At 32.6% G+C, this 11304-nt stretch overlaps 1 protein-coding gene across 1 annotated transcript; it reads right to left on the bottom strand.

Moving 5' to 3' along the window:
• Window positions 1–1674: 1674 nt before the first annotated feature.
• LOC100804801 (ethylene-responsive transcription factor TINY) lies at window positions 1675–2811 on the bottom strand. The gene has a single exon (XM_003517021.5). It carries the CDS (start codon window positions 2578–2580, stop codon window positions 1879–1881), a length of 702 nt encoding a protein of 233 aa, XP_003517069.2. The 5' UTR covers window positions 2581–2811; the 3' UTR covers window positions 1675–1878.
• Window positions 2812–11304: the final 8493 nt, after the last annotated feature.

Genomic DNA, 11304 nt, shown 5'->3' with positions numbered 1-11304 from the left:
AAGAAACATTATAGTTACACTGACCTTTGAACAGACATTACTCTGGCTCATTGAGAGCCATACAGGTAACGAAGAAAAAAAAAGAAAAATGAAAACAAAAACGAAAGAAAATAAAGAGTGGTGATCCACCAATGAGATATACGTACTACACCTTTTGATTGCAGCTATCAGTGTTCTATTATCATTCAAGGTTAAATTTGTGAGTGTTTGACCATATTGTAAAGTCTAGACAGCATAAGCATACATACACACGCGTCACAACAACGGCATAAAAATAAACTGTCACTAGAAAGAGCCATTAGAACCCCACAAGGCCACTAAGGTCAGGTGTATATATTAATGAAGTAGAAAAGGGGAAAAAAGTACCAGTTTTTACTTTTTCCTAAAGATTTTTTGGCATGATTTGTTTTGTGAGAGTAGATATAAAATTAATAAAGTATGATACCATTTCTTAATGTATAACAAAAAAAAAATGGAATATACGTTAGGCCTAATAGTTCCACATAATAATAATGCAACATTTTTAATCAAATAGCGATACCTATATTAATTAAATTCCTGGCACCGTCTCTCTCTCCTCTATATGCGATGTATATATGTATCTTTCTTGCAAACTATCACATTAAATATGAGATAGCCTAACATGGGATGGAATAAAAAGTTAACTAATTTTCTCACCAATTTTTTTTTTTTTTAAATTCCGGACTTTACCAAAATTTGTAGAACATGCTAAGCTTGCACTATGTATTTGAATATAAGAATGTTAGTCCTGTATTGTATTATTTTCACACCTCCATCTTATAGATATTTCCTTAATATAAAAAACTAAAAAGACAGGAAAAATCACTTTCTCTCTTCTAGCTTTTACATTTTTTATAGAAAGAAAATGTAAGAAATAATGATTAGGAGTAACATTTGAATTTTGAGTTCCTCCAAATGCAATAAGGAAAATGAAAACATGAACTTTCGTGTTTGCGTGTATAGAAGACTATATCACTTATTGCTAATGCTAGCTGTATGTACCATGAGTCGAATTTCTATTCGAAGCTTCATCCCCCTTTGACAGTATAATATAAAATCAAAGGGTGCACAGTGCATTAAATCATTAGTTGTTTCATTCAATAATATTACGATGTAGGACTTGTAATTTTCCTACCGTCAAGACGGTCTTTTCTCTTCTTAAAACAGAGAAACCAAAAACAATAAAAAGAGGAAGAATGAGCTGTAAAAAATAGAAATAAAACTCCAATGGAGAATCTTCCTTTAGCCTTTATTCTTGTCCTCTAAAAGCAGAACTATATAATGTAAGCTTAGAACCACTTTCTACACGTATCTTTCACTTCATTTGCATCATCATCATCATAAAACAACCACACCAGTTCCGCTACTAGCATTGTATGTAGCTCATTACAAACGACGAGGATGACAAACAAAAAATACAAAAAGAAAGAGAGAGAAAGAAGAGCAAGCAAATTAAGTAATCACAAATTACAAACAAACACAACGTAGTTCCACTTGAGAAACAAGAAAAATTATATATATTATGACCCTTGTAAAGAAAAGTTGGAAAAGGGCCCATATGGAAAGGTTAAGTAATAAATACTATGCAATTCAGAAAAAAAAAAGGAGAAAATATATATTAAAAAAAATACTGATTGCAGAAAATTGAGTCGATAATGAGAGACTAATTTCTCAATGTATTGATGTTCATTCAAGAGATTGATATCGGCAAATAAATGTTATTTCATATATACGGACATGAAAATCCAATCCCTAATCGCATACTTAAGAACAGAAACATGATTATCTGTCTCACGCAAAAAAAAAAAAAAAGAACCAAAATATAACCATACTGCAATGAGTAGCATTGGCTTAACTTCAAGGCCACAGGGAAAGAACCATGCTCTCTGACTCTTGCATCGAAACCATGTTGTTCATGTCGCTAATGAAGTACCCACCATCATAAATGCTGTGGTACCACGGGTGAGAATAGGGCCACCCGTCGTCCATGTCCAGGAACACAAACTCGGAACTCCGGTCGGGCGAGTCGAAACTCGTTCCGAGCGGCGGCAGCTCCACGATCTCGCCGAGGTCATCCTCCGGCGTGGCGGCCGGCGACGGAGGGGTCCGCGGCGGCGCCTCCATGGACGCCGCCTTGGCTGCCGCGGCCTGCACGTCGCGGGGCGAGTTGGAGGCCGGCCGGGGCAGGGAGGCGGCGAGTTCGGGGAAGTTAAGGATGGCGGATGAGCCTTTTATCGTCAGCGCCGCCACGTCGTGGGCACGCGCCGCCATCTCGGCGGTGGCGAAGGTGCCGAGCCAGATTCGGTTCTTCTTTCGCGGCTCGCGGATTTCCGACACCCATTTGCCCCACGTGCGCATTCGGACACCTCTATACACAGAATGCTTGTTGCTGTTGTTTCTACTATTGTTGTTGTCTCTCGCTCGCTTTTTAGAGCTTGATGATGACGGTGATGGCGACGGAGATAACGACGATGAGGAAGAGGGTGAAGGGGTGTTGGTGTTGGTGTTTCGTGTTGAGTCTGATAATTCTGAGCTTGCTGCTACTGCAGGCTCGACCATGGTTTAAGGAATAGAAAGTTCTTGTTGGTTTGATGTGTGAAGGTGAAAATGTATGTATGTCCCTATGACAGTGACAGAGAATGATGAAAATGAGGTGAAGATGGTGTGAGGGGGAAGAGGGGTTTTAGTAGAGAGGGAGAGAGGAAGGGACGAAAATGAGAAAATAAAGCGTGGGGGTTATCTTAAGGACCCCCCAGAGTCCCACACGAATGGCTCTGCTTTCAAAACCGCATCATGGGGGGGTTAGTGTACACTGTAGATCCATATATATGGTACTTGCATAAATACGGCTACTACTATACTACAATCTTTTTTATTTTATGGAAGGCGAAGGATGGAGGAAGGTGACAAGGGTCATGAATAGGTCACCAACAGCCTGGCACAGGTTTTGAGTCCTCTCTCTCGAGATTTTTCATGGGAGCATGGAATGGGCTAATAATTATATTAATATATAATTTGTCTATTCTTATTTCTACACTCTCCTTATACTGTTTATATCTTGGCAGAAAAGAGGGAATAACAAAAGAATGGAAATAATAAAAAGAAAAAAATGCTTAAGTCAAACCCAATTTGTTATTTGACACGCAGAGAAAGAGAAAAAGAAATATAGATATAAGATTTATTACACAAAAGAATGAAAAAGAGAAATTAAAGATGTTAAAGAGGTGTTAAAAAAAGAAGTTATTTATTAATCTTGTAAAAAGTTTTACACAGAAATTTGGTTGCAACTCATCAGATAAGATAAGTTTGTGAACTTTTAAAATAATTAATTATCTTAAAGTAATTCAAATAACGATTTATAATTGGATAACATTTGCAAAACTGTTTTATATTGATAATGTATAGACATTAAGCTATAATGAAATATTTGTGTATCAGTACTCTTATAAAAATAACAGGTGGTGTGATAAAAAGATAACTAAAATGAATTACCGAAGTATATTAGGATTGAATAATTGAAACTTAGCTAAATAGAATATAATTTAGCTAGTTCGGACACGATTCTAAAATTTGAATGTTTGAATCAAGCAATTTGCTCGTCAAGACGAAAAATCTACCTCTTGATCTTATGTGGGTTCTCAAGTTACAAAATAAAGTACTTGATTAGAGGTAAATCTAACAAGAATTCAAATAAACAACAAAAACAAAATATAAATTTGAAAAATAACAAAATCCGCAAGAATAAAAATTGAAAAATAATTTCATTGATTGATTTTTTTTATTGAAGGTCTCTAGGGATGCTTAGGGATACTGGTCACCCGCAAATTCGAATTGACCCAAATTAATCCGAACAGTTGGGTTGGGTCATGGGTTTAGATTTATAGATCCGATCAAAATCAAACCAAAAAAACCGATTAAAATTTTTAGAATTGTTTGTTTTGACTTTAAATACGACTAATATTGAGACTTAAGTGTTGGAACTGTAAGTGTTGAAACTATTAGTATTAGAACCACCAGTGTTAAAACTTTTAAAGTATTACTTTTAGGTACATTATTATTTGTTTCACTTTCTTTTCATATTTATTTTATTCTGTCATGTCTATAATATTAATAGATCATATTTTTGTTTATTTGTTTCAGCAAATCATGTTGCAACAAAACTTATTGTAAAAATTAATTTGTAAGAAATAATTATGATTTAGAGTATTATAGTAAATTTTATTGAAAAATATTTTATTTTAATTTATATTAGTCTATTTTAGAATATTATGTTAATGGTATTAAATGAATCAATTTTACTATTTTCAAATATTTAATAATAATATTGTGTTAATTGTATTGGATATTTAGATGAATCATGATATAAAATAATAATTCTAAGAAAAAAAGATCAAATTTAAATGGGTAATCCATTAACCTAAATCGAATTAAACCGTTCATAAATAAGTTAAGTTGGATTGAATTTAAAAAGAAAATTATAAAAACTGAACCTAACCAAACCAATTAATTTTGATTGGATTGAATCCTAAATTTGATTAAAATCGATCCAACCGATTCGCAAACACCTCTTAAGGTCTCTACAAACGGAACCAAATCTTGTTTCTATCAAGTTTGGCCACTATTAACTTATCTTGAAGTGTTTTGGCAACTTTATACTTATTTCGGCTAAGTCAAGAGATCAACACATATCCCACGTTCCTATTTTTTAGAAATTGCTCTTAGATCATGGGCTAGCTCTTCACATTTTATCTGCTCTTATACCTCATTTTGTGGCGCTAGCTTCAATTCCAATCACGTTTGCGACATTTAATCAATTTTTTTTGGTTAATTTTCAAACTAATTGACTAAATTATGTATCTAATGTTCATATCTAATCATTTATCCGAAATAATAACCAACTTCTTTCGGCTATGATCCCATTCTTATTTATTCGGCTAAATATTTTGAATCGCAACAAATGCCTTGCTAATACCCTTTGTTTTAGAAAATGTGTTACTGCATTCCTCTAGCTAGGTTAAATATAAATATTGATTAATTGTTCTTTAATGTTTGGCCTATCGCCTTTGTGGTGGCGCATGATTTGGGCACTAGGGATACTGTTATTGTCCCATCCTCTATTTTTTCTTTTTCTTTTGGCTATGGCAGGATCAAAACACTATGAACATGACTCATCTGCCCTCCATGGATTGTACTTCGTTCGACACAATACACACATGATTATATGCGAAAACGTTCGTATGAAGTCTCTTTTTATGTCCCCACTTCCAAAGAAAGGAAGAAAATATTTTGTATTATTAGTGTCGCGGTAAAATTAGAATAAAGCACATAATTTTGATAGAGGTAATTTTGATTAAATTATGAAATTAACATAATATGATAAACTATGTCGGTGACACTACTATTCATTATTCAGGCTTTGTAGCAAAAGGGGGGAAATTTTAAGAACTGCTGTCTTGTATAAAACACACGGAGTTTTAATGTATTATTTCTCTGGTTTAGGGTTCATTATGTTTTTGTTGTCGATCGCAGAGATAGAACCCGTAAGCAGTTAAAGAACAAGCTTCATAACTTGAAATTATTAAAGTTTGGAGTTTTGTTGATTTATTCATATATTCCCCTTTTGTACATTTTGGTCATGGTTTGGGGCTCGATTAACAATTTTTCTTCGATAAAAAAAATATGATATTTTTTAGTAAAAGAAAAGATGATAGTACAGGCGCAATATTTACAAATATTTTCAATCCACTCATTCACTTGTAGCATTATTATTATTTTACATCTAATTACTAATAGTATCATATATTAATTCAAAATTGTGAGTATTAATTTTACTTCGACTTGATTTAGATGAAAAAAATAACTGGGTTTTTTTTGTTAGTTTATACAAAGAGGAGCAAGATGAATTTGGAAATGTAATTATATGCTCTGGCTCTAGTCTTGCGCCCAGTCATAAAAGAAAAGTGGTAGCAACACATTATTAATTTAGTTGTGTTATGAAAATTATACTGAACTGGTCAGTCGGACCTAACAACTGGTGAACTAATCACCTAACCAGTTCAAATAAACTACAAAATGGTCCTAAAGAAAACCAATCAAAAAAATTGAAAATCAGACAAAAAAGTTTGTAGCAAGTCAATGAGAAAAATTTGTAATGCAACGTCATTTTGATTTCTTTTAAGAAAATGAAAATCAAATTAAGTTATTTTTCATTTTTTATTGTAAATATAAACTTTTTAGTACTAATAAATGTTTATGTGTATTGTTGAAACATCAACTTACTTAGTTTAGTATATTTTATATTTGAATATTTGTATGTAATTTAAATATTAAGAACCTATAAAATTATATTTTATTTTTGTGTTAAATTATGGCATTATGCTACTTTAATATTATTTTATGAATTTTTTAAATACTATCATTATTTTATTAATACCTGTTCAATTCCATTCAATCATTAAATCTTGAGCTAGTACATTAATCGATTCAATGACTGGTCATGATTTTAAAAATATTGCTCTTTAAATATACTTTTTGTTATTGGAAATTTTTTTATTGAAACTTATAAAATTTTATAGGTTTTTTTTTTATTTAACAAGATTTACTCATAATTTTATGGTTTTAAATAAAATTTAATTAATAATATAGAATGTATCTAAAAGAGCATGCTAAAAAATTGTGTTACTGGTACTCCTTTTCAAGAAATTACATAGACACACATGTATACATGTATGAATAGTTAAAATTTTAATTATCCTCACATCCTTTTTTCTATGATTATTGGAAAATGATTTACTTCTTAAGTTTCTTTTTTAATATACATGTATATATTATTTTAATTATAATGTACTTGATGTATAATTTATTTCACAAATAGATAAGTAAATTAAATTAGAAAAAAAAACTAGAGTTCTTTATTTATTTTCCCAACTCTAACAAAAAAGACGGTCTTATTTTAAATTTTTTATTCTCCCTTTTACATTTGATCTTGAAACCATTACATTCTTGATGAGGGTGGGGGCTGAGAGATAGAAATCCGCCTCTCACCTATCCCGTAAACACGCCTATAATTCAAAGGTAAAAGCACAACTAATTATAAGCAGAAACTATAACTACGAAATTAAATTTCATGGCTAGAAACTTGATTTGAATAATTGAGAACTATGAAAACTAAATAAAAGTTATTAATTAACATTAAGATGATTAAAACTGCACAAAAGTTAAAGTATGGGAACTAAGCGTAATTATAAGCAGAAAGTATAATTTTGTAAAAGAAAAATATGTTTTTGTCTATTAAAATTAAGTTTATTTCACTAAAAGTTATTTAATAAATATATATATATATATATATATATATATATATATATATATATAATTTCATAATAAACTTATTTGTAAGATAAAGTTTTTAAACATAAATTATTTTACTACAATATTATTTTTAAAAATATTCTATAAAATAAAAAATTTTAAAATAAAAGTATTCTATAAAATAAAAAATATTCCAAAAACAATTTTGACTTCTAAATACTCAGAATATATAATTTTCTTAAAATAAAGTTGGACAGAGATATTTATACTTGTATGTGTGAATATTAATGGCCCCAGCAATAATAGTCCTCTCAGAAATTTAATTTTATAGTAGCTAAAATCCAAAATAATTTATTTATTGGTTACGAGAGAGGACACATACTATCATTATTTTTTTTTTAAATCAATAAACTACAAGTCTCCTCAACAAGAGAAACGTTTCCTTTATACTCAGAGAGAGAGAGAGAATGAGAGACGTGTACTATTTTAGGTACACATAATTTTGTATTGCAGCATAGAAAATGGAATGGGTAAAAAAAATAATTTAAGAGCGAGTGAATATTTTCTTAGCCAACTTGCATGCATCTCAACTAATTTACCGTTTCACAAAATAAAAAACTAACTTACCGTTATTGAATTTTATGGTGCTCCCAATCCTACCGAAGAGCCAGTTAATATCATGTTAAGAAGCAGAATTCAACTTAAGAAAAATACTACTTTTTTTATAAGATAAAACATTCATCACATTGTGAGATTTACAAAGAAGTTTTTAACAGTATAACCTTACGTTAATTCCCTAAAAAAAGTAATTAATATAATTGGGATTCGAATATGTTAGGCAAACTTTTCCCACTTAAGTAGAGTTTTTAGGTAAGATATCCTAAAGGATTAAAAGAGTGTAATATCTTTTGATTGATTTTATCTTATGTTAATTCATATTGTGCAATAGAGAAAAAAAAAATCTCAAGTTTAGCATGAATATTAAATGTCTTATCTAGATATCTGAGGTTGTTTTTGTTAGAACTTGATGTTCTTGCGCACACACGATCAAAAAGGTAACTTGAGGAACGATAAAAGTGAGAGAGGTTCAGAGAGAAGCAAAACTTAACAAAATAAGGAGAATGAAAGAATTTGAAAAATTAAATTGAAAGAACAATAAAACAGTATTTATACAAGAGGGATAAAGACTGAATTGTATTTTGCATTTTGGTCCCTCACTAACAACTAGATTACATCATTATTAACTAATCAACTAACTTCCTATATTAGAAAGGCTTAACAAACAAAGTCAGAATTATTATCATTTCTAACACTTCCCCATAATTCTGACTCTCATTCAATCATGATCATCATCTTGTTTCTCAAGTCTTCAAATTTGTTCTTCTTCAAAGGTTTGGTCAGTAAGTTTGCAAGATTATCTTCTGACTTGCAGTATAGCAGTTTTTCCTTCCCTTTGCTCACCTTGTCCCGAATAAAATGGTACCTTGTTTCTATGTGTTTACTTCCACCATGATCAATTGGATTTTTAGCAAGGCTGATTGCAGATTTGTTGTCCACCAATATGTTTATAGCTTCAGTCTTCTGGATCTTCATTTCTTTCAACAATTTTCTTAGTCATAAGCCTTGACACGAGCACATTGATGTTGCTATGTATTTAGCTTCACAAGTTGATATGGCAACCGGATCTTGCTTCTTTGAACTCCATGACACCAGTGCATCTCCAAGTAGGAAAATATATCCAACAGTGCTCTTTCTATCATCATTATCTCTTTTCCAGTCTGAGTCAGTATAGCCAACCAGTTCCATGTTTGAACTCGTGATGGTATTTGGCAGTAGAATACCATAGTTAATTGTGCCTCTAATATACCTTAGAATTCTCTTTGTTGCATCATGTGAGGAGTTTTTGGAGCTTGCATAAACCTACTGATCAATCCAACACTGAATGCCAAATCAGGTCTTGTATTGCACAAGTACCTTAATGAACCCATAATCTGTCTGTACTAAGTTTCATCAACAGGTTCTCCTTCATCTCTCAAACTCAATGCCAATCCTGTTTCAGCTGGGGTGGTTGCTGCATTACAGTTAGTCATTCGAAACTTTTTCAACAGGTCTGTAGCATATTTGCTTTGATGCATCACAATGCTTCAATTTCCTTGAACTCAATTCCAAGGAAGTATGAGAGAGATCCTAAGTCAGTCATTTCAAACTGATTCTTTAGTAGTAGCTTAATCTTGTCAATCTTTATCTTATTGTTTCATGTGATGAGTAAATCATCAACATAGAGGCACAATATTACTAAGTTTGACTCATTTTCTCCTTTTACATATACTCCATGTTCAGATATGCACTTGCTAAAGCCAATCTGAATTAGGACACTGTCAATCTTCTTGTTCCAAGCTCTTGGAGCTTGCTTTAGGCCGTATAATGCTTTCTTCAGTTTGTATACCTTTCCTTCATGTCCAACAACTTCAAATCCAGGTGGTTGCTTGACAAACACTTCTTCTTCAAGAGAACCATTCAGAAATGCGGATTTTACATCAAGCTGATACATTGACCAACCTTTCATGCTTGCTATTGCAACTACAAGTCTCACTGTTTCAATCCTTGCCACAGGGGCAAAGATCTCACCATAGTCTACACCTTCTTTCTGTAGGAATCCTTTTGCCACCAATCTGGCTTTGTGTTTAACTACTTCACCAGCAGGATTTCTCTTCACTTTAAAAACTCATTTTACAGCAATAGGTCTTTTAAGTTTAGGTAACTCCATTAGCTACCAGGTATGATTTGTCTCAATTGATTTCAGCTCCTCTTTCATAGCATTGACCCACTTGTCATTCTTCAAGGCTTCTTCGAAACTCACAGGTTCAACATCTGCATATAGGGAAAAGTGTACAATATCACCTTCATCTGTGATTTGGCTATCTTTCATGACTTCATAATCTTTCAACATTTGTGAGGGTTGCAAAACCCTTTGAGACCTCCTGGTTCCTCCTTCAGTGTTCCTTGTAGGCAGTTCATCAGTAGTGTCACTCAATTCTTCTAGAATGATTGAATCTACCATAACCTTGGTTGTATTGTTTATAGGGTCCTCCTTCCACTCATATTCCTTTAGTTCATCAAATATCACATCTCTACTCACAGAGACCTGCTTTGACCTTGGATTAAGTAGCTTGTAACCTCTAGTTGCATGATAGCCTATAAGGATCATTTGTTCACCTTTGTCATCTAGTTTCTGCCTCAGTTGCTCAGGGACATGCTTATAACAAAGTGAACCAAAAAGTCTGAGTTGATTCACTTTTGGTTTAGTACCAGTCCAGGCTTCTTCATGTGTCACTCCTTTCAGTCTCTTGGTAGGGCATTTGTTGAGTATATAGACTGTTGTTGCAGCTGCTTTACTCCATAGGAAGTGAGGTAGCTTCTTAGTCTTCAACATGCTTCTCACCATATTCAGGATAGTCCTGTTTCTTCTTTCAGCAGCACCATTGTGTTGTGGTGTATAAGGTGGAGTGAACTCATGAGTGATACCTGCCTCATCACAAAACTCAGCAAATTCCTTGGAGGTGTATTCACCATCTCATGGTCACTACATTTTTCTACCGAGGCTTTATATTTTTTGAAAATTCTAAGCACCTCATTTTTCTTCTTGATTATATAAATCCAAGTCATTCTAGTCAAGTCATCTATGAATGTTACAAAGTATATGTTTCCTCCTAGGGATTCAACTTGAAGAGGACCACAGACATCTAAATAGATCACCTCCAATTTCTGTATTGACTTTACTGGTACAAATTTCTGAAGTGCATTCCTTGGTTGCTTGCACTCCAGGCATTCTCTGCAATTTTCTGTCATCTGTCTCAGCTGAGGTATTCCTTGAGCCATTCTGTGCAATTAACTCAAATCCTTGAAATTCAAGTGTCCAAATCTGTAGTGCCACAACCATTCCTCTCTATATGTCTCACCCTGCAAGCAATTGTG

This window comes from Glycine max, chromosome 1, assembly GCF_000004515.6.
Source record: "Glycine max cultivar Williams 82 chromosome 1, Glycine_max_v4.0, whole genome shotgun sequence".
Taxonomy (NCBI): Eukaryota; Viridiplantae; Streptophyta; class Magnoliopsida; order Fabales; family Fabaceae; genus Glycine; species Glycine max.
Note: the sequence above shows the minus strand (reverse complement) of the source record. Positions and strands in the feature narration are given on the sequence as shown.

Bases quoted from the DNA above. Each gene is read 5' to 3' on its own strand.
- LOC100804801 (XM_003517021.5), bottom strand. From the start codon at position 2,580: ATGGTCGAGCCTGCAGTAGCAGCAAGCTCAGAATTATCAGACTCAACA.